General features: G+C 38.7%; 1 protein-coding gene across 1 annotated transcript in view; it reads left to right on the top strand.

The window, feature by feature from the left end:
• LOC124594164 overlaps positions 1–21,077 on the top strand; it is a 118,408-nt gene extending 97,331 nt beyond the window's left edge. Inside the window, exons 12-13 of the mRNA XM_047132519.1 lie at positions 17,353–17,553; positions 18,660–21,077. Of these exons, the coding sequence (XP_046988475.1) occupies positions 17,353–17,553; positions 18,660–20,936 (2,478 nt within the window). The 3' untranslated portion in view covers positions 20,937–21,077. The remainder of the gene's footprint in view (positions 1–17,352; positions 17,554–18,659) is intronic.
• Positions 21,078–27,815: the final 6,738 nt, after the last annotated feature.

Genomic DNA, 27,815 nt, shown 5'->3' with positions numbered 1-27,815 from the left:
TACTTCAGCAAGCATCTCTGCCCAATGAGTAGACCTTTGAATCATATCCACTGATTTCAGAGAGAAAAAAAAAACATTAAATTAAACTGCATCTTCTATCCCCTTTAAAGTTGGCATGACTTTACAGTGTGGTGTAAAAGATAACAACTTCATGGAAGAGAATTAATCTAATCCATTGCATTATATAAGAATATGAACATATACAGTTATGAGCATGTGACATGTTTGCTGCACGCAGCATTCAAAATAAACATGGAATGCATGCAGATTGCTGGTGCTCAAAAAGGCGGTCATTATGGAATTCAGATTAGGCCTAATCTTATTCGTTCATTGACATATTGTGTTGCATAAATCCCATTGTGTAGAACAAGTCATGTTATATGTTAACAGGCAGAAGCAGCCACTGAAAGCTACTTCTGTAAAGTTTACTAACAAAGAATTTTGAGTAGTGCTAATGTACTCACACTGATCAGTTGGGGATTAATTCTACATTACTTGATGTATGAATACAGATATTAGGAGCAGTATAACACAGCTAGACCAACAAAAAATTGAAACTCAAATCCTTGAATTATGTGGATGGTGATGGGAAAGGATGACCAATCAAAAGGGAAGCAGTAAAGAGTGTAATAGCTGCAAAGAGAAATGGGAAAGCAGTAGGTACAGATTGGGCTGGGCAAACAGTACTAGTTTCCAGACACGATCAGAATTTCCTCATATGTCGCTGAGCTGTATCAATTATTGGGCTCTCCTCAGACACTCAGGTGACGTATGACTCGATATTGTGTAAGTGCTAACAATACAACAAGCTATTTCTTTGCTCACAATTTGAAAATTTCGTTGGAGGAAATAACATTAAATCCTGCTTTTGATTCAGCTTGTATGTTATGTTTCCAGTGCTGAGCCTTTATTTGCATTATGTGGTAGTACTCATTTTAATGTAGCAGTTTACAAAGTATTTATGGTACACACAATATTAGCATGCATTTTATGGAAAATTGAAGTTGCCATTCCAGTTGCATTGTATTTCACATTCTGTTAAGACTATTACCTCTCATGAAAATTTCATAATGTAATGTAATTGGATAGATAAAAAATCTACCCACCTTGTGACGGCAGGAGAACATGCATATAAAGGTGTAGAAATTTGCTAGCTTTCGGAACAATGGTTCCTCCTGGGAGAAGGGTTGAAAGTGAAGAAAGAGTTGTGAAGGACAATGACTTGTGAGTTTTGAGGAAATGGGGAGGGTTCAGAAAAGTCTTCCAGAACCTGGGGCAGGGGAAACATACCAGACAAGATTAAAAGAAAAGACTGATTCTTGGGGACTGCATTGGATGAGATTTGATTACCTGAGAGATTAAAGGTGGAAGATAAGGTAATGCTCAAGATGAAGGTTACTAACAAAATATTTTGCACTAGTATGAGTGGAAAGCTAAGTGCTTTGTATGTGGTAGAGGTGGGATCGGGGAAAAATAGATTGGCTAGAAAATAAAATCTTCTAAAACTAGAAGAGAGTGAAGAAAGGAATAGTTACTGAGGATAAATCCTGAGCCCAAAGAAATTAATGTAAATTAAGACCAGCTGAGCTAACATGACTGTTTTCTCACTCGTGGCACTAAAAGTAGCCCCATTTAATAAGAAAGCATATTTTCATACTGAGGAATCTAATTATTTGATTCAGTTTAGCCTTTGCTCCTCATCATTTGAGTGTATTTTCTTCAGATGACAGATGTCAGGTGTATAAAATTAATGGACTTTGGACTACTTTGCCTAATTTCATGAAAAAATAATGAAGTGCACAATATGTGATAAGGTATTACATAGTCAAAACACAAACGCAACAGCAGTTGTAACAATATTATGTAAAGTTGCCACGCACTATACAGCGGAAATGCTGAGTCGCTGATAGGTACAACAAAAAGACTGTCACAAATATAAAGCTTTCGGCCAGTAAGGCCTTCATCAACAATAGAAAACACACACACACACACACACACACACACACACACACACACACAAACAAACTCAACTCGCACACACGGCTGTTTTGACGAAGGCCTTACTGGCCGAAAGTTTTATTTGTGACAGTCTTTTTGTTGTGCCTATCTGTGACACAGCATCTCTGCTATATGGCAAGTGGCAACTTCCCTTTTCATAATGTTTTTACATTGCATCCTGGATTTTCCATTGTTTGATTTTTGCCTGACAGCAGTTATAAAATAATAAAATATTAAATGAAAGGCAAAGAAAATCAACGAGAGGCACCATTGCCAAACGTTATGTACAAATAGGCAGATACTGTACATTGTTGATGTATTTATTCCATCTGTTATAATAGATAGCTAGCTTATGAATATGGCATAATGAGCATTTTTAGTTTTTTAAAATAAATTTCAGAAAGAATATTATTGAAAAATATGCTCTTTACTCATTTTGCCATCGCCTGTTGTAGGCACTGCTCCCAGACAGATCGAATTTGACAATATGATTGTTAGGTTAGTGAGTATAAAGATTATCAGCCTTCATCAGTAGTAGATAATATCAGTTTGAAAAAGTTAGCGAAGATGTTCGATCCACAGTAGAGTATTCTAACTAGGAAAAGGCTCTGTCAGATGATGGAAGAAGCATGCAAGTGCAGTGTAAATGATGTCAAGGGCACGCTATCTGCTGCTCAATATGTATCATTAATCACAGACAAAGAGACATATCTTCAAGCACTGAATCATATTCAGCTGTGACTTGGCGTTCTGTAGAAGATACGTGGACCTAACAAAGTCTGTCATTGAAAACTGTGTTTTTGTGGAGGCTCATACATCCTCCCAGCACTTGTAGCAACTCTAAATGAATGCAATCTGTAAAAAATGGTAAGATGACAAATATAATAATGACAGTGCTAGAAACATAAAAGCTTCTGTCAGTAACATCACAGGCATTCAGCATTTACTGTGTTTTGCCCATACCGCCCAGCTCTTGGTAAAGCATGCTGTATCTGTTGTTCACGAAATACAAAAAGTGCCATAGTATTGTTGGCTTTTTTCTAATAGATTATCTGGCAAACCAGAAACTGGAGACTTGACAGCAGCAGTTAGAGAAAGAATGTCTTTGATTGATCCCAGAAATGGAAACACATTGGAATAGCACCTTTGCAATGCTTACCTGATTACATGAAGAAATAGAGTGAGCCGCTGCTACTTTAGCTTGTTTCCTGGATGCCCCAGCATTGTTGAATGCTTCAGAGTGGGATATAGTGCCACATGCGCTTTCTGTGTTGTCACTTTCTGAATCACTGACATCTGAAATGTCATTGAAGAGTCACATATCCATATCCACAGTAATTCCAGTGATTAAAGCACAGCACATTGTCTTTAGTCTTCACAACAGTCCTTGTGACCCTGCTGAAAAGTTGCAGCATAATCTTTTTCAGTAGGTCCAAGTAATTTTGCTTTAGTGTAAAATATAAAACAGATGGTACTCGTGTCATTACTAGCCCCACACTAAAGAAGTGATGGTTCAGAATCCACAAAAAACCAGATAGCTACTTTTGAAATCTCACGGCCCTACGGAATTCCATAGTGAGAGAGGAACAGATTTCTCAAGGTGACGTATCATTTTTGCCGTCAGAACATGGTCAGCATTCTTCTAAAAGTGCAAATCATTGCCGCGTGGGGTAGCCGTGCAGTCTAAGGCACCTTGCCACGGTTTGTGCGGCTACCCCCGTCGGAGGTTTGAGTCCTCCCTTGGGCATGGGTGTGTGTGGTGTCGTTAGCGGAAGTTAGTTTAAGTTAGATTAAGTAGTGTGTAAGCCTAGGGACCGATGACCTTACGAGTTTTATCTCATAGGAACTTAACACAAATTTCCAAATTGCAACATCATTAGGGATTGCCTTTGACTGTAAAGTCCAGCAGTGTAACAATCAATGTACAGCAACTTCAGTTGCACTCATTGAGTGCCAGAGACATAAGGAGGAGGTCCTTATACATCATACTGCAGATCCTTTATTAATTTTCAGAATGATGGGTGCCAGAGACATAAGGGGGAGGTCCTCATACATCATACTGCAGATACTTTATTAATTTTCAGAATGATGGAAGTAGATATCTGAATATATCCCTGTTAACAAAAAAAAAAAAAAAAAAATAAAAAAATAAAAAATTACTATGGTTATTTTGTGCCAGCTGAAAGAATATTTTAGAAGTCAGAACTCCTATTAAAAAACCAGCTGAACAGTTTATCTGGAAGTATGATCAACTAGATTGTTTTGTTGAATCCTAATGATATCTAAGACCTGTGTCTCATGTACAATTTTTCAATGTCTTTTTCATCATTACCATGGTTGAGAAGTAAAAGTTGTGTGTAAAAACATATATGTTGTATGTCTGTGACATTGTAAATGCTTTTTATGAAAAGTACATACCATAGATATTTTTGTGGTGTTATGTTCCCTATTCAACTGTGAAACTTGTAATAGTATGCAAACGCAGTTCGTGTGAGGGACAAAGTTTTTATTTTCAATCACCGTGGTTGTAATTCTGACCACTGAGTCATTTTCAGGTGAACAATTTCTTTCTTAAATTCTTGCCAAAAAATTTAAACATTATTCCATCACCTTTTGGAGGTGTATCTGCGATATCTGGAGGTGTATCTGATATTTTGGCATACTGCCATTCTATAGATTACTACGTAGCAAGATTTTTAAATCACCTTACACAACACTGTGAAGTAAACACGCATGTGTCGGAGAAAATACTGTTGCTAAACTTAAACATTGATTAGCATAAGAACAGAGGACATCACTATTTAAAAAAATGGCACATTTTATTTAAAACTGTGTAAGCCTGACATGTCTCATATCATGGACAAACAAAAATACTGCAACAGCAGTCTGTTCAGAATTACTTCAGGATTGACAGCTACGAAGGAAGTAGAGGGGGTGAGGTTTGCGAGGAAGGCACACCACGCATTCAGCCAATTCCATGAGACCTTTAGCAAGCAATTGCGTTTGCCAGACCTTTAGCTCCACCACTACAACACTTGTCATTTAGACTATGCTGCAGTTTGAAACACCTTCTTGCCCTGTACAATTATTTGGTGTGCACTGCGATTCATTTTTTTCCCAGTTGTAGGGTTAATATTTTATCTTTTATGTTTAAAAATACATAATCAGGAAAAATGTATATGGGAGAAACAATTTTTCTAATGGTTTAAATGTCACACTGTTGCAGTTAAAACTGCGTGCCGCAAAGAAAGCAAAATTACACTTTTTGCACCAGAGCATTTTCTTTCTCTCAGTCAGTTGTAACTGAAAAGTTGTACATTGTTGTTTAAAAAATAAGTAGTCTATATTCATCTGAATGTTTAATAGAGTATCATTTAAAATTTGAAGAGATTATTGCTAACAGTGTTTCACTATATATATTTGTCAATACATTTATTACAGCAACATGTAAAAATTTGAAGTAATTAGGTCATGTAATTTTGAATTTTCGGTAACAGTTTTATCCTGTATATATTGTTGTTGTGGTCTTCAGTCCAGAGACTGGTTTGATGCAGTTCTCCATGCTACTCTATCCTGTGTAAGGTTCTTCATCTCCCAGTACCCACTGCAACCTACATCCTTCTGAATCTTCTTGTCTAAACTATTTATCATCCACGTTTCAATTCCATACATGACTACACTCCATACAAATACTTACACAGACAACTTTCTGTCAGTTAAATCTATAATCAATGTTAACAAATTTCTCTGCTTCAGAAACGCTTTTCCTTGCCATTGCCAGTCTACATTTTATATCCTCTCTACTTCGACCGTCATCAGTTATTTTGCTCCACAAATAACAAAACTAATTTACTACTTTAAGTGTCTCATTTCCTAATCTAATCCCCCCGCAGCACCTGATTTAATTCGACTACATTCCATTATCCTCATTTTACTTTTGTTGATGTTCATCTTGTATCCCCCTTTCAAGACACTGTCCATTCCATTCAGCTGCTCTTCCAGGTCCTTTGCTGTCTGTGACACAATTACAATCTCATCGGCGAACCTCAGAGTTTTTATTTCTTCTTCATTGATTTTAATTCTTATTCTGAATTTTTATTTTGTTTCCTTTGCTGCTTGCTCAATATAAAGATTGAATAACATCAGGGATAGGCTACAACCCTGTCTCACTCACTTCCCAACCACTACTTCCCTTTCATGCCCCTTGACTCTTATAACTGCTATCTGGTTACTGTAGAAATTGAGAATAGCTTTTTGCTCCCTGTATTTTACCCCTGCCACCTTCAGAATTTGAAAGATAGTATACCAGTCAGTATTGTCAAAAGCTTTCTCTAAGTCTACAAATGCTATAAATGTAGGTTTGCCTTTCCTTAATCTATTTTCTAAGATAAGTCATAGGGTCAGTATTGCCTCACGAGTTCCAACATTTCTACAGAATCCAAACTGATCGTCCCCGGGGTCGGCTTCTACCAGTTTTTCCATCCGTCTGTAAAGAATACATGTTAGTATTTTGTAGCCATGGCTTATTAAACTGATAGGTCAGTAATTTTCACATCTGTTAACACCTGCTTTCTTTGGGATTGGAATTATTATATTCTTCTTGAAGTCTGAGGGTATTTCGCCTGTCACACACATCTTGCTCACTAGATGGTAGAGTTTTGTTAGGCGTAGCTCTCCCAAGGCTGTCAGTAGTTCTAATGGAATGTTGTCTACTCCCGGAGCCTTGTTTCGACTTAGGTCTTTCAGTGTTCTGTCAAACTCTTCATGCAGTATCGTATCTACTATTTCATCTTCATCTCTTCCATTTCTATAATATTGTCCTCAAGAACATCGCCCTTGTATGATATACTCCTTCCACCTTTCTGCTTTCCCTTCTTTGCTTATAACTGGGTTGCTTGATATTCAAGCAAGTGGTTCTTTTTTCTTCAAAGGTCTCATTAATTTTCCTGTAGGCAGAATCTATCTCTCCATTCATCAATTAAATTCAATATCTCTTCTGTTACCCAAGGATTTCTATTAGCCCTTGTCGTTTTACCCACTTGATCCTCTGCCACCGTCACTATTTCGTCTCTCAAAGCTACTCATTCTTCTTCTACTGTATTTCTTTCCCCCATTCTTGTCAATCATTCCCTAATGCTCTCTCTGAATCTCTCTACAACCTCTGGCTCTTTCAGTTTTTATCCAGGTCCCATCGTCCCATGTCCTCAAATTCCCACCTTTTTGCAGTTTGTTCACTTTTAATCTACAGTTCATAATCAATAGATTGTGATCAGAGTTCACATCTGCCCCTGGAAATGTCTTACAATTTAAAACCTGGTTCCTGAATCTCTGTCTTACTGTCATATAATCTATCTGAGACCTTCCAGTATCTTCAGGCTTCTTCCATGTGTGCAACTTTCTTTTATTATTCTTGAACCAAGTGTTAGGAATGATTAATTCTACCAGGCGGGGTCCTCTTTCATTCCTTACCTCCATTTCATATTCACCTACTACATTTCCTTCTCTTCCTTTTTCCTACTATCGATCGCCAATCACCCATGACTATTAAATTTTCATCTCCCTTCACTATCTGAATAATTTCTTTTATCTCATCATACATTTCATCAATCTCTTCATCATCTGCCGAGCTAGTTGGCATATAAACTTGTACTACTGTGGTAGGCGTGGCCTTCGTGTCTATCTTTGCCACAATAATGCATTCACTATGCTGTTTGCAGTAGCTTAACCACATTCCTGTTTTCCTATTCAGCTACTCCTCCATTACCCCTATTTGATTTTGTATTTATAACCCGGTATTCACCTGACCAGAAGTCTTGTTCCTCCTGCCACCGAAATTCACTAATTCTCACTATATCTAACTTTAACCTATCCATTTCCCTTTTAAAATTTTCTAACCTACCTACCCGATTAAGGGATCTGACATTCCATGCTCCGATCCATAGAATGCCAGTTTTCTTTCTCCTGATAACAACGTCCTCCGGAGCAGTCCCTGCCCGGAGATCCGAATGGTGTACTATTTTACCTCCAGAATTTTTTGCCGAAGAGGACGCCATCATCATGTAACCATACGGTAAAGCTGCATGCCCTCGGGAAAAATTACAGCTGTAGTTTCCCCTTGCTTTCAGCCGTTCGCAGTACCAGCACAGCAAGGCCGTATTGGTTAGTGTTACAAGGCCAGATCAGTCAATCATCCAGACTGTTGCCCCTGCAACTACTGAAAAGGCTGCTGCCCCTCTTCAGGAACCACACGTTTGTCTGGCCTCTCAACAGATACCCCTCCGTTGTGGTTGCACCTACAGTACGGCTATCTATTGCTGAGGCACACAAGTCTCCCCACCAACAGCAAGGTCCATGGTTCGTGGTGTGTGTGTGTGTGTGTGTGTATGTGTATGTGTGTGTGTGTGTGTGTGTGTGTGTGTGTGTGTGTGTGTGTGGGTGGGTGGGTGTGTGTGTGTGGGTGGGTGGGGGGGGGGGGGGGGTGCATTAATTGGTATAGCACTTAGCGGCCCCATCAGTCAAACAAATCAGTAACAGCTTGCACTGTACATGCTTGATCATTGTCCTGCAAAATGATGGTCAGGTCCTGCAGAAAGTGTCATCACTTCTGTCTCTATGCTGTTCATTTTTGGAGCACAACCTATGACCAGCTTAGAGACAGAAGTGATGACACTTTCTACAGGATCTGATCATCATTTTGCAGGACAATGCTCAAGCACGTACAGTGCAAGCTGTTACTGAGATGTTTGACTGATGGGGCTGCTAAGTGCTATACCACCTACTACACTCGCCTGACTTAAGCCCTCGTGAGTTCAACTCTATTTCTAAACTGAAGGAAATACTTCACAGCACTCACTTCAGAACTGCTACAAATTTGTCGGGCAGTAGACTGCGCCACTCAAACTATCAACACAACTGGCACTGCTAAGAGTATCCTACAACTTCCATAACACTGGCAGCAGGTTATACACAATGCTGGTGACTACTTTGATGGTCAATAAAACTTTGAAACATGTATCTATTTTGTACGAGCTGTAAATAAATATTTGCTACTATTAAAGTCCCAATCCTCATATTTTTAAAAATAGGTACATAAAAACAAATATTCACATGCAACACTGTGTAAAAGTTTCACAGGAATTAACTAACAACTTTTAGCATTTTGTGAACACAAACATATGCAGCCTGAATTTTTATATGCAAAGATTGCCGTTGTTTGTTGTGTGAAACTGAACAATGTCATAAAAATATTTGTCAAATGACAGATACTACTGTCTTGGCCATGAATTGCTGTCCATTCCGCAAAGTCAGTCAAGAGAAATGATTAGCGCATTATGTGCCTGCACTGTCTTGATTTTGATAATGCTTCCAATCATTTTGATATTACTGACATAATGCCTACCAAGGCAAAGCAAAAAGGGATGATGGGCTTCAGCATCGAAGTGGTAAATTTAAAGTGGTGGATCTTATGGCTCTAATCTCCTTCGACAAACTACAGTTCCCCACATACAAAATCAACAACCTGGCAAAAAACGTACAGGCCTACAGTCATTTAGGCTCCCACCTTGTCACTGCCATGTATCTCAATAGAACTTGTTTGGGCCCAAATTAGTTTTAAAATTAAAATTAATTTTAAAATTAAAATAAATATCTGCAGTCGAGGCACTCGTCAATGGAGCAATTAGCAGAGAGACCACTGAAGACTGGAAGAAGGCCATCAGTCATATGCAATAATCACAGTAAAGCGTGACAGAATAAAGCTATTTTAAAGCATCCTATTAGAAAATGGTCACATCATTAAATAATGACAGTAATTGTCACTTAAACTGTATGTAATAACAATGAGGGCAATGGCAGTAGAATTTTTCCATCATCTTCCCAAAAATTCAAATGAATATTTGGTGTGTGCATAGCAAAATTACATTTGTGTAAAGTTTGTCCATCAGTAACAAGGCTATTATCAGCAACTAAGTGCTAATGGAGTTCAGCTCACGAACTAACTGCTAATACACAAAGGAAATCTATTTGACTGTTTGTGTTATAATTTCTGCATTATTGAGGTAATGTATTATGTATCACTGTTCTTACCGCAGTGACTCAGTGGTTAAGTGGCCAGGCTGCAAATCCAAAGGTTTCAGGTTCAATCGTTAGTCAATCCTAGGATTATTATTCGTCACATTTTGCTTGTTTCATCACTGGCAGTGTTTGTTGATGTGATAAATGCCAGCTTACATCGTGATTCAGAAGCCCCATGAGAACTGTAGACCCCCTATAACTGGCTGGGTAAATCAGTTCAAAAGTTGAGGGAAGGCAACAGCATATAACCTTATTTATTTATTTATTTATATAAAAAACAAAGATGTTGTGACTTACCAAACGAGAAAGCACTGGTAGATAGACACAATAAAAAACAAACAAAAACACGCACAAATTTCAAGCTCTCACAACCCAAGGTTGCTTCATCAGGAAAGAGGGAAGGAGAGGGAAAGACAAAAGGATGTGGGTTTTAAGGGAGAGGGTAAGGAGTCATTCAAATCTCGGGAGCGGAAAGACTTACCTTAGGGGAAAAAAGGACAGGTATACACTCGCGCACGCGCGCGCGCGCGCGCGCACACACACGCACACGCACACACACCCTTACACACACACACACACACACACACACACACACACACACACACACACACACACACACACACACAAGTGACGTATGAGGGGCGGCAACTTGAAATTAGTGGATGTTGAGGCCTAGTGGGTAACGGGAAGAGAGAATATATTGAAGGGCAAGTTCCCATCTCCGGAGTTCTGATAGGTTGGTGTCAGTGGGAAGTATCCAGATAACCCGGACGGTGTAACACTGTGCCAAAATGTGCTGGCTGTGCACCAAGGCATGTTTAGCCACAGGGTGATCCTCATTACCAGCAAACACTGTCTGCCTGTGTCCATCATGTGAATGGACAGTTTGTTGCTGGTCATTCCCACATAGAAGGCTTCACAGTGTAGGCATGTCAGTTGGTAAATCACGTGGCTGCTTTCACACGTGGCTCTGCCTTTGATCGTGTACACCTTCCGGGTTACAGGACTGGAGTAGGTGGTGGTGGGAGGGTGCATGGGACAGGTTTTACACCGGGGGGGGCGGGGGGGGGGGGGGCGGTTACAAGGCTAGGAGCCAGAGGGTAGGGAAGGTGGTTTGGGGGTTTCATAGGGATGAACCGAGAGGTTACGAAGGTTAGGTGGATGGCGGAAAGACACTCTTGGTGGAGTGGGGAGGATTTCATGAAGGATGGATCTCATTTCAGGGCAGGATTTGAGGAAGTCGTATCCCTGCTGGAGAGCCACGTTCAGAGTCTGATACAGTCCCACAAAGTATCCTGTCACAAGTGGGGCACTTTTGGGGTTCTTCTGTGGGAGGTTCTGGGTTTGAGGGGATGAGAAAGTGGCTCTGGTTATTTGCTTCTGTACCAGGCCGGGAGGGTAGTTGCGGGATGCGAAAGCTGTTTTCAGGTTATTGGTGTAATGGTCAGGGATTCAGGACTGGAGCAGATCCGTTTGCCACGAAGACGTAAGCTGTAGGGAAGGGGCCGTTTGATATGGAATGGGTGGCAGCTGTCATAATCGAGGTACTGTTGCTTGTTGGTGGGTTTGATGTTGACAGATGTGTGGAGCTGGCCATTGGACAGATGGAGGTCAACGTCGAGGAAAGTGGCATGGGATTTGTAGCAGGACCAGGTGAATCTGATGGAACCAAAGGAGTTGAGGTTGGAGAGGAAATTCTGGAGTGCTTCTTCACTGTGAGTCCAGATCATGAAGATGTCATCAATAAATCTGTACCAAACTTTGGGTTGGCAGGCCTGGGTAACCAAGAATGCTTCCTCTAAGTGACCCATAAATAGGTTGGCGTACGAGGAGGCCATCCTGGTACCCATGGCTGTTCCCTTTAATTGTTGGTGTGTCTGGCCTTCAAAAGTGAAGAAGTTGTGTGTTAGGATGAAGCTGGCTAAAGTAATGAGGAAAGAGGTTTTAGGTAGGGTGGCAGGTGATCGGCGTGAAAGGAAGTGCTCCATCGCATCAAGGCCCTGGACGTGCGGGATATTTGTGTATAAGGAAGTGGCATCAATGGTTACAAGGATGGTTTCCAGGGGTAACAGATTGGGTAACGATTCCAGGTGTTCGAGAAAGTGGTTGACGTCTTTGATAAATGATGGTAGACTGCATGTAATGGGTTGAAGGTGTTGATCCACGTAGGCAGAGATACGTTCTGTGGGGGCTTGGTAACCATCTCAATGGGGCAGCCGGGATGTTGGGGTTTGTGAATTTTAGGAAATAGGTAGAAGGTAGGGTACAGTGTGTCGATGGGGTCAGGAGGTTGATGGAGTCAGGTGAAAGGTTATGAGGATTCCTTGAAGCTCTGTCTGGACATCAGGATTGGGATTACCTTGGCAGACTTCGTATGTAGTGTTGTCTGAAAGCTGACGCAGTCCCTCAGCCACATACTCCCAACGATCAAGTACCACCGTCATGGAACCTTTGTCAGCCGGAAGAATGACGATGGATCGGTCAGCCTTCAGATCACGGATAGCCTGGGCTTCAGCTGTTGTGATGTTGGGAGTAAGGCCTCTCCTTCAGCCCTACTCCCAGATTCAACCAAACAGCCCTCGTCAAAGATTTACTGCCCTACATTTGTATTCTCTGCTGGAAATATCACTTTGCCATGAAGAAAAATAAAACAATAGCGAGACCTAATGCAGCTCTTCCAGAAGACACTGATGCCAGTTTTGTTTTTATAAAAGTATAGTTTGCAAGTTTGAACAAGGTGAATGAAATGAAATGCAAGATTATATTTGTGTTCTGTGTGGGATGTGGCAACTCTGCTCCATGCCTCCACTTGTTTCTGTGCAGTTTTGATCCTAAAGCAATTTTGAACAGACAGGGTACTTCTGCTTGAACATTCATGGCGATTTTTTAAACAAAGTTAACTGTCAGAGATGTTGTCCTTTAAAATATGTTACATGACTCTGAGTCCTGCACAAGCAAAAATAATATTTCATGATGTTTTGCCAAATGGATTGCAAATTAGCATTTTTATCCCAATTTATATGATATAATAAGAGATAGAAAAGGTTACCAGATTGTAACCAGCTTGAAAACAAGATGGCAACAGTCAGATAAAATAACGAAGAAAAATATTTAGAAAGTAAATGCTTAATAAAGAAAAGATATTGTATTAAAATGGACTGTAATTGGAATTGTGGGAATAAATGACAGTGGCAGGACGTGTTGTGGAGCTAGTACCAACAGATGTAACTAGATCATGGCCAAATCAAAAAATAGGACGGAGTCCAAGATTTCTCGAGCTGTGACATACACTGCTCAAGCAGTTTGTGTCATGCTGAAAAACAGCCCAAGATACATATGTGATACCACGAAAAATACTTTAGTGTTTGAACCGAGAAGGGTTATGATTGATATTTCTGTAATTGCAGTGGCAAATAGCTGGGGGACTTTTTGTCAATGATTATGATTTCCATAGAAAAGGAGTCAGGAAGTGCTGTGAGCAGGGGACAATTAGCATCATTTTTTTTAAAAATTTAAAGTCATGTTAAGAATCGTGATTAAAAGACTAGAGAAGATAAAGGAGCAGTTGGATTTAGGGAAAAATAAAAGTGCAGAAGATGCAGTAGCCTTCTGCAAATTTTAGGAGCGAGTTTTATATACTGGAATGAGTTGAGTTAAGGAGTAAGATAAAGCTTTTATCTGTATCCTACTCCTTTCAACCCGTGCTTAGATAATATGATTGAAAACTGTCCCCTAGAAGACGAGGAAGTAACATTTGGAGGAAATAGTATGGTGTTTCTGGTTTGCAGACAACATGGTACTTCTGGCAACAGATGTTTGAGTTTTAGGAAATGGTGGGTGTCATTGGAGAAAAAGTATAGAACTGTGGAATAAAAGCAATAAAAGAAAAAGTAAGTAATGACACTAGGAGGAAGTAAAAGGGTAAAGATAATGTTGATTGGAGAAACATTAGAAATTATGCAGAGTTTTAAATACCACTGTATTACAACAGAAAGTGAGTAGAAGTGCAGCACAAGAATTAAAACTGGGATAGCATTGGTGACAAGATAACTGGACACCAAGAGGCATTTTGTAAGGCAGAAAGATTTTTCTGTAGCAATATAGACAGGGATTTGAGGAAAGCTCTGATATAGTGTGTAGTATTCAGTGTCCTCACGCATTGTGCTGAAATGTGAACATTGAGAAAGAAAGATGTGCAAGGCTGGAGGTTTCTGCGGTGAGGGGACAGTAGTGGATGGAAAAAATAAGTTTGATGGATAGGGTGAAAAAATAGAAGTTACTGAGAATATGAATAAGGTTTTGTCCCGTATTAACACTCTCAGTTCCAGCACTATCCTGTGTACCCAGGATCAAGAAACCAGACAATTTTAGCAATATTTAGAGACCTGCTATGGTGGCATTTGTTAATATATTTTGACAAATAGCCCACCATTTAAATTCTACTTCCTTCTACTTTTAAATTATGGTGAGATGTGTATGTTGTATTTAATAGGGTGTGAAGGTAATCACATAATTAACTGCCATATTTTTGTAAATTTAAAAAAGTCATATATTAAGATAAAATACAGCAAAAATTTTATAAAATGAAAATATTTTATGTATATCCACTTTTTATATTCCTCAACTCAATTCTCGTGCAGAATCAAAATGTTTCTGTGTGTGGTATATTTTGAAACAAGGTTCTATACACAATGCAACACCACACTGCTCATATTGGTACCACGTTTCTTTGTGGGAAGCTTTTCCAGTTCCTTTCTTGCTCCTGGAGCTGCATACATGGCACACAAGTGCAGCATACTACTTGGATGTTGATGGTATGTGCTGCAGAAAATGTCTTTGTGATAATCTGCCCACACTTCCACTTTGTACCCTTGTACCAGCGACTTATCGTGCTTCCTCCTGAGTGAACTGAGCTGCTAGTGTTATAAAAAAGTCAATGATTGTCATTTTCTTCTGGTGCACCGAATTGTACAACAAGAATGAATTTGACACTCCCATAAGGAGCAGGTGAAAATACAACTTCTCCATCATTTTATTGTCCTGTGTCGAAATACAATGTACTGTAAGCATTGGTCTGCAAGGTTGACCCCAGCCTTGTTGCAATTGTAATGTAGAACTTGAAGTGGCTTCAGTTCAAATGTATCTTTCCTTTTTGTGTTTGTGTACCAAATGATACCATATGTCTAGTTGATAATGAACACACATCAGTTTTGTCCTTCCATTTCATTGCCAACACATTACCTCTACGTCTTTATGTACTTTCTCCCTTCTATAGTTTAGTTGCTACTAAATCTTGGGGCATAGATCTCCTTGACTTGCTCACAGTGCCTACAGCACCAGTTTCTGCTTGAGCCAACTGCTGAAACAGATCTGGACTTGAATAAAATCTGTATAAGTACCCGTATGCAACAGATTGCCTTCAGACAGGAGCCTCAAGACAACTGCTGATGATGCGTTGTCGAGCGCCTGCTTTGCAGCATACACTTCAGAATTGAGGACATAACCACTTCATGCCTCTGCAACAGTGTACAGCTTCAAGCTGTATCTGTGAGGTTTGTTCTGTATGTACTTTCGAAAACTTATGCGATCTCGAAATGGGCATATACCTTCATCCATTGTAAGTTTTTCTGATGGATGATATGCTTGAATACAATGTTCCCTCAGCCTGTTGTAGTAAGGAAGGATTTTGGAGAGTGGATGAAATCTTTCATCTCCTGGCTTTTTTTGCTTACGATTATCAGTGAGATGTAAGCAAGAACGTATCTGATTATACCGCAAATGGCTCATTATATGCGGACAGAAATTGCATCTGACAACTGGATTAGAGCACCAGTGATCTGCCATTCTTGGCCATCTGGAAATGCACATATGGCAAACGATAACCAAGAAACATCCCATTACAGTCAACGTAACTGGCTTCCATGAACTCAATATTGAATGAAGTTTCAGTTTATTTTTACTGTGTTTCTTTATAATTGTTTGTGCTGTGTATAGATTTGTTTGTGCTTTCAAGTCTCTGATATCTTCATCCGTTAGAAACACTTTAGCACAGTCGAATACCGAACTTGAAGAACTGATGTCTGCAAATATTTTTCTCAGTGTTGTGTTGATGGGCAAAGACGGTAAAAAATCAATTGCGCTCAAGATGTCAGCTTCAGCAACAAAAACATCAAGCAGTGCATACTGAAATTCATCATTGCTTCCAGCCCCTTCTGACGAGCTACTTTCATTCAGATCATCAACTGAAAAGAATAATATAACCTGTGACAGTGTGGTTGCAGCAAAGCCTAACAAAATGCGTAACATGGCGTAAGTTTTTTGCGAAAATAGTAACAACACCACGTAATGTACAACTAATAATTCATGTACCTTCAAGAATGCCATTCTCTTCCTCATCCTCTTCTGCACTCTCTGTATCATCTAAAACCTCTACCGCCATGAGTACGCCACTTATTTCCCGATCGGATGGTACTCTCCGTGCTATTTCGAACAAAGTTCACAACCTACAATTTGCCGTGTGCCGGTGTTGGTGCAAATAAAGTGCTGTGCACTAGCATTGGTGTGGAGATATATTACTTCTCAAACATTGCTGAGAGAAAGATACTTCTCATGCCATCTGTGAACACAAGCCTGAACTAAGATCCCAAGAAGCCCATACCACCATCCATAGCCATCAGAATAGCATCAAAGAGATATGCTCGATGAAAACACTGTAGCCCGTAAATTGTATGGGGTTGGTGATTTTTGGAAGTCCAGTGGCCCGTAAATTTTACAGGCTTGGTGCAGAGAGTGTTAAATTACATAACTCACAGTTGAATGTAATTTGAACACTGTTTATTAATAGAAACTAACTCTCCACCATACAAGCAGTTCAAAATACACAATTTTTGCTAATACTGTGTGCCACAAATTAACTCCGTAAATACAAAACTGTCTTTGCATCCTAACTGCTCTATGACTCACAGTCGAAGTGGTGCATTTGACCCCTTGTTTGCTGAGCTTGCCACAAAACATTGTTGGCATTAGTGATATTATTGCACTTGTTATGTGTTAGAGTGCTCTCACAATTATTTCTGATCTGAGAAATTGCTTTCATTTTCAAATTATACACTGATTGAGCACTAACATTTTGTGTATATATTTACAAATACATTTGATGGCTTTAAGTTACAGTAACCCCAAACCCCATCAGAAAGAAAATGTGTGTGTATGTATGTTTGGATATAACTGAACAATGCTTGAAAAAATTATACATAATTGTAACTCCAATTGCTGTTACAGATGATTCAAGAGGAACTGCTGAAAATTCTGCTCAAAATTGGACGTGGTGAGATTTTTGCTCCATATAGTGATTGGAAATGTCGTTTGGAACTTTATCAGTTACTTCACACACTTGTTTTTTGGCCACATTGTTCATGGCCACCACCACTACAGTTCGCCTTTCAGCTTATGCGTGTTGGTCTTTCAGATCCTTGTGTAAAGGTATGGCTGTTTTTGTATTGAAATTAATGCGCTGTAGCGAGCCTTTGAGAGTATCTATTTTGTTTTGTTTAGCAGACATGATTATTTTCTATAATACATTTCTATTAGAAAACAAAAACCTAAAATTATGTTCTGACTTAGGACAGTCATAAAGGGCAGGGGTTGAAGCTTTAAATACCTAAAATATTTTAAAAAATGCTTAATTTTTTGATTTCTTATCTATCCTCCAACTGCCTAAGAAACATACACAAGTGTACTGCTTCTAGAAATCTTCTATAATTTTAGTCACATAACTTACATGTGTGTATTGCTACCACCACCACCACCACCACCACTACCACCACCACCAACACCATCAACCACCACCACATTTACTGTTTCTGCTGCACGTAATTCTGAAATACAGCATGGATTGCATTAACATTATTGATAGAGTTAGGTGTGAACATGTGTTATGTGAGTCAAGTGAAGAATTTCCATCAGTTTCCAAGCTTCTTTCATCCCTCTTGTGTAACGCATTCCATCAGTCTATCCAAGTTTGTGTCCTTGGAAATATGAAAGCTGTGCCCTATACTAACATGCAACACAGTATCAACACAGGCATGATTTCCCCCTCTTCTCAGTAAGATATCCAAGACATTGTGTTATTATTTGTGTCAAACACCAGACTCACATTTGGGAGGATGACGGTTCAAATCTGTGTGCAGCAACCTTTTTTTTCCCATTTTTCTGTGATTTCCCTAAATTACTCCGGCAAATGTAAGGATGGTTCCTTTGAAAGGGCATTTCCTTCCCCATCCTTGAAACAATTTGAGTTTGTGCTCTGTCTTTAGTTACCTTGTTGTTGATGGGACATTAAACACTAATCTTCCTTCCTTTCTTTTATCTTTCATATTTTTGGATGGCCTCTTAAATTTCATTCAAGTTCGTACTAAACTTAGCAAATAGATACTGTTGTGTTAGCTTCACTTTTGGCTTGTACTTTTCCATAAACTCTTAGTTATTTACATTCATCATAATTTATTAGTGTCCTAATGATTTTTCATTTTTGTAAGTGCAGTTCATCCTTAAGCTTTTAGAATAACTTTCAAATTAAACTGTTGCAGGTTGCAAGTTTCTGTAGCCAGTCACTGAACAACTTTGTCAAACTAGTTCATCCTCTCAGCAGACCACTTCATTTCACACTATCTGTTGATGATATGCAGGCAGTGATCCAATTAGAAGACAGTCACAAGAATAGAATAATTTTTAGTGAAAGCATGGAGGGTGACAGATCCAAACTTAGCCCAGAGCAAGATAGTGAGCTGCTGCAAGTTTCTAGCAGTCCTAAGCATATACATAATGCTTCAGAGAATCATCTTCATGAAAGAGATACAAGTACGGTTCGTAATAATACTGATGAGAGAATTATAAAGACAAAGACAGTGCATGATAAAAATATTTGTGCTTTATACAGTAGTGATGTTCCACATTCACATCATGTTACTAGCTGCCAAGATAATGATGGAAGCAGTGATGTTCCAATGGATCTAGTGACACACAACAATACAACTGTCCAGCAACTCCAAAGCATTGTAACACACAAAAAATATTGTGACCAAAATGAGAGTGAATTAGAAACTCAGAATAACTGTAACATTCCACTTCATCTAAAATTACATGACTCAGAGGATGAACTACAGGACAGATATATTGAAACTACAGAGGATTCATGTATTTCAAGTTTACTTGCTGTTGCCAAGAATGAAACCAAAGAAAAATATGAGACAGTTAAAAGTAATTTCTTACCTGAAAAACATGAAGTTACAAGACCAGGAGGCAAAGATGAGGACAAGAATGAAGAAGAAGAAGAAGAAGAAGAAGAAGAAGAAGAAAAAGACAGTGATGAAAATAATGCAGAGAAAAATCAGCCTGGAGATCAAACTGGTGGTGGTGGTGGTGGTGGTGGTGGTGGTGGTGGTGGTGGTGACGATGATGATGACGATGATGATGAAGATGATTATGATGATGATGGCGATGATGACGATGATGAAATGGAGAATGCTTTCTTAGTGCATGCAAAGGAGTCCACTGTTAAAAAGCGGGTGAACTTCAGTATTTCTAATAAGACTGCAGAGAAATCAGTTATGCATAAGACACCTATGTCATCAAATAATTACAGCATCAGTTACTTATATGATCAGAGCAGTGATAGTAATGACAGTGACATTGAAACTGACATTGTCACATGCTCTGTCTCTCCTGAAATTAATGAGGTAGATAAAGAAGAATTAAAAGAAGTTAATTCATTGGAAAACCCACATATTGCAAAAACTGAAGCTGATGAACACAGCCAAATATGTACAAAAAATGAAAACTGCAATGAAAATAACATAGTTAATGATGAAATGCAACCAGTTGGTACTCCTCCAAAATTGATAAATGGCATGAATGAAGAGAAACAAAGTGGTGAAAATCTCATGGACAGCACAGATAACAGTAATATTGCAAATGGTGTTTCGCAGCAGAAAGTTTTGTTTAGCAATCTCTGTGAAGCAGATGAAAGTGAAGTTGAAGTTGATGTTTTGACTATCCCTAACACTGAAAAGGAAGTAGTAGAACACACTCATAAAAAGGAAGTGGCAAGTGTCTTAGATGAAGGAACTCTGAAAGATAAAAATAATGGTAATGAAAATGAGAAGGAGTATGATAATGAAAATGAAGAAGTTTCATTTATAGAGGTAGCACAAGTAAATGAAACTACTACACTTCCAGATGAAATGAATGTTAGTAGTGAAATTCAGAAAGAGCATGATGTTAGTACTGAAGAAACATCAGTTATGGAGATAGTAAAAGTAAAAGAAACTACTACACTTCCAGAAGAAACAAAGGTCCCCACTGAAGATCACTATGATGATGAAAATTCTGCTTCAGAAGTTCAAGGTGACTGCTGCATCAGTGTTGAAGTAGAAGATAGATTCGTAGCATACAGTAACAACAAGAAGACAGAGTTAGTGGATGAAACTGACACTGCAAACCACGGAAAAGACATTCAATTTGAGAGGCAGTGTAAGACAGAATCACATGTAGAGATTCCAGAGGAAGAAATAAGATTACAGGACAAGAATCAGGGAGCTGGCAATGAGCAAATAATAAAAAAGCAAACTAGTGTCTCACCTAATGGACAAGAATTGATGCCCGAAACAGACTGTCACCATGTACAAAAGGAAGTAGATGAAATGTGCATGAACTCTGCTAGAGCAGACTCATTCACAGAGACAGAACAGATAGATGCCAAGAATTTAACTGAACCTGTTGCAAAGAAACGTAAGCTGGAATCTTGTGTTCCTGAAATGGAAAACGAAAATAATTGTCATGAGCAGCAAAAACAAGTAGTAGTCTAAATATTTGATTGCATTGTTTTTTAATGTTTTCAGGCAGTCTGTCTGTATGTAACAACTGTTCTTGTAAAGTTTTGTAAACAAATATAATCATCATGTATTCTGCTTATTTAATAAATGGTTACTCTGTTGTGAACATGAAAATTGTGTGTTTCATAATTAAAGAAATTCCTTTCTGATCAGTTTGAAACAGCAGGCACTGTGCGGTTCCTAATTCTGAGTTAATTTCTGTTCCACATAACCATCATTGACAAATCTAAAAAACTGATCGCGTGCCCCCTGCACACACATGCGCACACGCACTCGCGCACACGCACACGATCGCGTGTGTGCGCGCGCGCGCGCGCCCACACACACACACACACACACACACACACACACACACACACATCGTGTACACAGTGTATAAAGGGCAGTGCATTGGCGGAGCTGTTATTTGTACTCAGGTGATTCATGTAAAAAGATACAAGTCCCAATCATGGCTACATGATGGGAATTAACATACTTTGAATGCAGAATGGTAATTGGAGCTAGATGCATATGACTTTCTATTTCAGAAAACATTAGGGAATTCAGTATTCCAAGACCCACAGTATCAAGTATGTGCCAAAAATACCAAATTTCAGGCACTAACCTCTTACCATGGAGAACACAGTGACCAATGGCTTTCACTTAATGACTGAGAGTTAATGACTGAGAGCAGCTGTGTTTGTGTAGACAATTAACAATGTCTGAAATAACTGCAAAAATCAATGTGGAACATATGAAGAATGTATCCATTAGGACAATGTGACAAAATTTGAAGTTAATGGGCAATGGTAGCAGACAATCGATGTGAGTGCCTTTGTCAACAGCACATCATCAACTGCAGCCTCTCTCCTAGGCTTGTGACCATATCAGTTGGACCCTACATGACTGGAGAACTGTGGCCTGGTCAGATGAGTCCCGATTTCAGTTGGTAAGACCTGATGGTAGGGTTCAAATGTGTCGTAGACCCAACAAGGTCATGGACCAAAGTTGTCAACAAGACACTGTGCAAACTGTTTGTGGCTCCATAATTGTGTGGGCTGTGTTTACATGGAACGGACTGGGTCCTTTGGTCCAACTGAACCAGTTATTGACTGGAAATCATTATCTTCAGCTACGTGGAGACCATTTTCAGATAGATGACAGTGCACCATGTCACTGGGCCACAATTGTTTGTGATTGATTTGAAGCATTCTGGATAATTTGAAAGAATGATTTGGCCACCAAAATTGCCAGACATGAATCCCATAAAATATTTATGGGACATAATGGAGACGTCAGTTCATGCACAAAATCCTGCACTGGCAATACTTTCTGAATTATGAGTGGCTGTTGAGGCAGCGTAGCTCAATATTTTTGCAGGAGACTTCTAATGACTCATTGAGTCCATGCCACATCAAGTTGCTGAACCACGGTGGGCAAAAAGAGATATCTGATGACTTTCTTCACCATATAAAGGCTGAAGTTTTGAGGTCGTTGAGATATCGTTGGCGGACCGAATAAGCAGCAAAACAAGAATTTTGTAGGAGATGTAAGAAACTTTCTAGAATACCTGATACATTTCATTGGGATGCTAAATTTACATTGTAGCACTATAATGACATTTCAGATTGTGTCAAACAGTGAAAAAAAAAAAAAGAAAAAAAGAAAAAAAAAAAAAAAACAAGAAATACTCCTTAGAAAGCTTAATTATGGCAGATATGCAGAATTGTGTTAGTATGATTAACTGCTTTTATGTTGTTATAAGTACTGAAACTAGCTCCGCAGATGATGAAGAAATTGATGAAATGTATGATGAGATGAAAAAAAATTATTCAGATAGTGAAGGGAGCCAAAAATTTAATAGTCATGGGTGAATGGAATTTGATAGTAGGAAAAGGAAGAGAAGGAAATGTAGTAGGTGAATATGAAATGGGGGTAAGGAATGAAAGAGGAAGCCGCCTGGTAGAATTTTGCACAGAGCATAACTTAATCATGGCTGACACTTGGTTCTAGAATTATAAAAGAAAGTTGTTTGCATGGGAGAAGCCTGGAGATACTGATAGGTTTAAGATAGATTATGTAATGGTAAGACAGAGATTTAGGAACCAGATTTTAAATCGTAAGACATTTCCAGGGGCAGATGTGGACTCTGACCACAATCTATTGATTATGGACTGTAGATTAAAACTGAAGAAATTGCAAAAAAGTGGGAATTTAAGGAGATGGGACCTGGTTAAACTGACAGAACCAGAAGTTGTAGAGAGTTTCAGGGAGAGCATTAGGGAACAATTGACAAGAATGGGGGAAAGAATTACAGTAGAAGAAGAATGAGTAGCTTTGAGAGACAAAACAGTGAAGGTAGCAGAGGATCAGGGAGGTAAAAAGACGAGGGCTAATGGAAATCCTTGGGTAACATAAGACACATTGAAATTAATTGATGAAAGGAGAAAATACAAAAATGCAGTAAATGAAGCAGGCAAAAAGGAATACAAACGTCTCAAAAATGAGATCGACAGGAAGTGCAAAATGCTTAAGCAGGGATGGCTGGAGGACAAATGTAAGGATGTAGACGCATATATCACTAGGCGTAAGATAGATACTGCCTACAGGAAAATTAAAGAGAACTTTGGAGAAAAAAGAACCACTTGCATGAATATCAAGAGCTCAGATGGAAACCCAGTTCTAAGCAAAAGAGGGAAAGCAGTAAGGTGGAAGGAGTATATAGAGGGTCTATACAAGGGTAATGCTCTTGAGGACAATATTATGGAAACGGAAGAGGATGTAGATGTAGATGAAATGGGAGATATGATACTGCGTGAAGAGTTTGACAGAGCACTGAAAGACCTAAGTCGAAACAGGGCCCCGGGAGTAGACAACATTCCATTCGAACTACTGACAGCCTTGGGAGAGCCAGCCCTGACAAAACTCTACCATCTGGTGAGCAAGATGTATGAGACAGGAGAAATACCCTCAGACTTCAAGAAGAATGTAATAATTCCAATCCCAAAGAAAGCAGGTGTTGACAGATGTGAAAATTACCGAACTATCAGTTAATAAGCCATGGCTGCAAGATACTAACACGAATTCTTTACAGATGAATGGAAAAACTGGTAGAAGCCGACCTCGGGGAAGATCAGTTTGGATTCCGTAGAAATGTTGGAACACATGAGGCAATACTGACCCTACGACTTATCTTAGAAAATAGATTAAGGAAAGGCAAACCTACGTTTCTAGCATTTGTAGACTTAGAGAAAGCTTTTGACAAAGTTGACTGGAATATTCTCTTTCAAATTCTGAAGGTGGCAGGGGTAAAATACAGGGAGTGAAAAGCTATTTACAATTTGTACAGAAACCAGATGGCAGTTATATGAGTCGAGGGGCATGAAAGGGAAGCAGTGATTGGGAAGGGAGTGAGACAGGGTTGTAGCCTATCCCTGATGTTATTCAATCTGTATATTGAGCAAGCAGTAAAGGAAACAAAAGAAAAATTCAGAGTAGGAATTAAAATTCATGGAGAAGAAATAAAAACTTTGAGGATCGCTGATGACATTGTAATTCTGTCACAGCAAAGGACCTGGAAGAGCAGCTGAATGAAATGGACAGTGTCTTGAAGGGAGGATATAAGATGAACGTCAACAAAAGCAAAACGAGGATAATTTAATGGGGAGCAAAATAACTGATGATGGTCAAAGTAGGGAGGATATAAAATGTAGACTGGCAAGGAAAGCATTCCTGAAGAAGAGAAATTTGTTAACATCGAGTATAGATTTAAGTGTCAGGAAGTCGTTTCTGAAAGTATTTGTATGGAGTGTAGCCATGTATGGAAGTGAAATGTGGACGATAAATAGTTTAGACAAGAAGAGAATATAAGCTTTCGAAATGTGGTACTACAGAAGAATGCTGAAGATTAGATGGGTAGATCACATAACTAATGAGGAGGTATTGAATAGAATTGGAGAAAAGAGAAATTTGTGGCACAACTTGACTAGAAGAAAGGATCGGTTGGTAGGACATATTCTGATTTATCAAGGGTTCACGAATTTAGTATTGGAGGGCAGCATGGAGGGTAAAAATCGTAGAGGGAGACCAAGAGATTAATGCACTAAACAGATTCAGAAGGATGTAGGTTGTAGTAGGTATGGGGAGATGAAGAGGCTTGCACAGGATAGAGTAGCATGGAAAGCTGCATCAAATTAGTCTCTGGAATGAAGACCACCACAAGAACAACGACAACAAGTGCTGAAGAAGCTAGTAACTACACTATTTTTGAAATATTAATTATTATTTATTTATTTTTTTATTATTCATGTAAACAGCTTCAAATACACACAAACCATTCATACAGTTCTGATATGGTCTGCACATTCCTGTAAGAAAAAAGTGGCAACCACCATTCAAGCAGCAACAAAGATCTGTACTGGACTGTCACTCCTGAAACAATAATCTTCAAGATGATGATCATTCGCTGAGGATGTTGACCTAATAGCAACGATAATCCTTAGGGGAACAAAAAGTTGTTTAAGTGATCCCATTTAGCTTTGTTGATTTCTCAGTCTTTCTTTGTATAGTTTCAGGAAAAAAAACTGAAAAATGTTTCTCAGAAACCTCAATTTTTCTTGCAACTCTTTATTGAAAGTGCATGTGTAGTAAATAATATCATTTGGATGATACTAATGTATTGTTGTCAGGTCCATAACTGTAGATTCATTTTTTTACATCTCTTGCAGGCATAATCGATTTGTACAGCCACAAACTTTTCTCTACATAGATGGTGAAAAAGGCATAATCTAATTGATGGACTTTGTAATGTAATGGCTTTTTTCTTTCCTCTTTAGATATCAAGGCTTATTGGCTAGTAAATGTAACATAACTTCCTTTAAGCTTGCACTCTATGGAACTGTGAACTGAGTCACACTCCATCTGAGTGTGACCTTCCTCCAAAAATTTTTGCATAGTCAGTACTCTTGTATCAATTGCTAATCTTAAAAGAGCATTTGATAATATTATATTTCTCTTCTGATATACAAAAGATTTTCCTTAATCATTTTGGACAGGTTGTCCATGATGTACGAGGCAAAACTTGATGCAACCAGTTCACATTGCGTTTCATCAAACCATTAACACACTGCTCTACGACTTTCTAAATTACATGTTGTAAAGGTATTTATAGTCAATTTTGTTTTGTAATAAACTGAACTTGCCTGTAAAAACCTAGCTCTTTTCACAGTCTGTAAGTCCGTGGAGTAGACTGAACAGATCTTCCTCTGGGAATCTTTCTCATCTAGATATTTTTGCAACCATGCCTGCTCTTTCCATTCTATGTGCTGCTTCCACGTGCCTTCACTCAAGTTTCCGAACCTGTAACTACAACATAAGTTGCTCTGGTCATTCTTGGTGGAAAGTATGCTAAGGTTACCCTCTCAAAAATCAACGTATGGCGGAACCTTTTCCATATTACATTTTCCATGGCTGTTTGCATTGTAGAATAGGCTCAAAGTACAGCTTGCAGGCAGGTTTCCTGCAGTAATGTCATGGCAATTTCAGGAGGACATCCAAGGAATTCTTTTATGAGGGTTTTTCTCATCTTTTCTTTTTCATTTGCTTTATTTGAGAATGACTATTCTGAATTGGGGCTCACCCTATCCAGCCTATTCCTTAATGCCAAGAGTACTGAAAACATATTTTTGCATATTTTGTTTTCCCACCTCAGTTCTCAAATGATAAATCAAGTTGCCTTTTCTCATGGATTCACCAGTGAACTTTCCTAGACATTTGGTTGTAATTATGTCCATGAGACTGATTATGAAAACCTTTCTGTGATACCATGCCATCATTTTCCAGAATATGTTAAATGCTTCTTGCCTATCACCAGCAAAAAGCTGGTGACATTTTTGTTGAATGGTTTTCTGACGCATCTTCAAATTACACATTGGACTTTATTTTCACACGTCTTGTGGAGTATTATGAGTAGTTTTGCACTTTGATTTTTTACAGCCAATACATGCTTATCCACACATTCTCATAATTTTATTGATGTTTTTCACCCAATATCATTGGGGCATGCTTTAGACTTCCTTTTCCTGTCACTGCTCAAGTCGCCATAAAATACTTGACCTTTACTTTCAGAATCTTTGCTTCCCCCAATTTCTGATAACTTATCTGTATTTTTTGGTAAGCAGTCAGCATCATCGTGTAGCAATGAGTATGAAGTAATACTGCTGTCTACCATGGCAACTGTGACTGCAGTATGATTTTGAGCATTCTTGGATACAGCCAGCGAAGTTTCTAAATAAAAAATATTTATAAATCAACTTAGGAGGATAAAAAAAAGGAGAAGCTCGAATTCATATCTTTACGATAACAATGATATCAATAATAATAATAATAACCACAAGAAAAATTACCTGCATCTTTAGATGGTCCGGGAAGAGTGACTGAGAAGCCCATATACAAAACTGGTTTTCTTCTTTTCATCTAACTTCACTGTTAATACTGTTCTCACCTGTTTATTTTGCATTTGCATGGGAACCTATAATAATTGTAAAAATCTTTGGTAGAAATGACTGAATGAAGTGTGGCATTCTTATTTATCACAATAAAGCAGCTGTGGCACTACTGAGTTTCATAGCTTTTGTGGATTGCTGTCAATGTAAGGTGAATAATAATACAATTTTCTTATTGCTGTCACTCCCTCTTAGGAAGAAATCTCCACTTTCATACTCTAATTTCAGCCAAGAAATCAGTAAAAAGATTGCCGTATAAAATGCTGTCCATTTTCATGAACTGAAGCTGCAACCAAGGAATCGTTTTCAATCTATAAGAGATGTATAATAAACAGTAATAATGTGCCATGGCTGCATGCACTTTTACATA

Source organism: Schistocerca americana, chromosome 2 (genome assembly GCF_021461395.2).
Source record: "Schistocerca americana isolate TAMUIC-IGC-003095 chromosome 2, iqSchAmer2.1, whole genome shotgun sequence".
NCBI classification, from domain to species: domain Eukaryota; kingdom Metazoa; phylum Arthropoda; class Insecta; order Orthoptera; family Acrididae; genus Schistocerca; species Schistocerca americana.
This window is presented reverse-complemented; position numbering and strand designations above follow the sequence as displayed.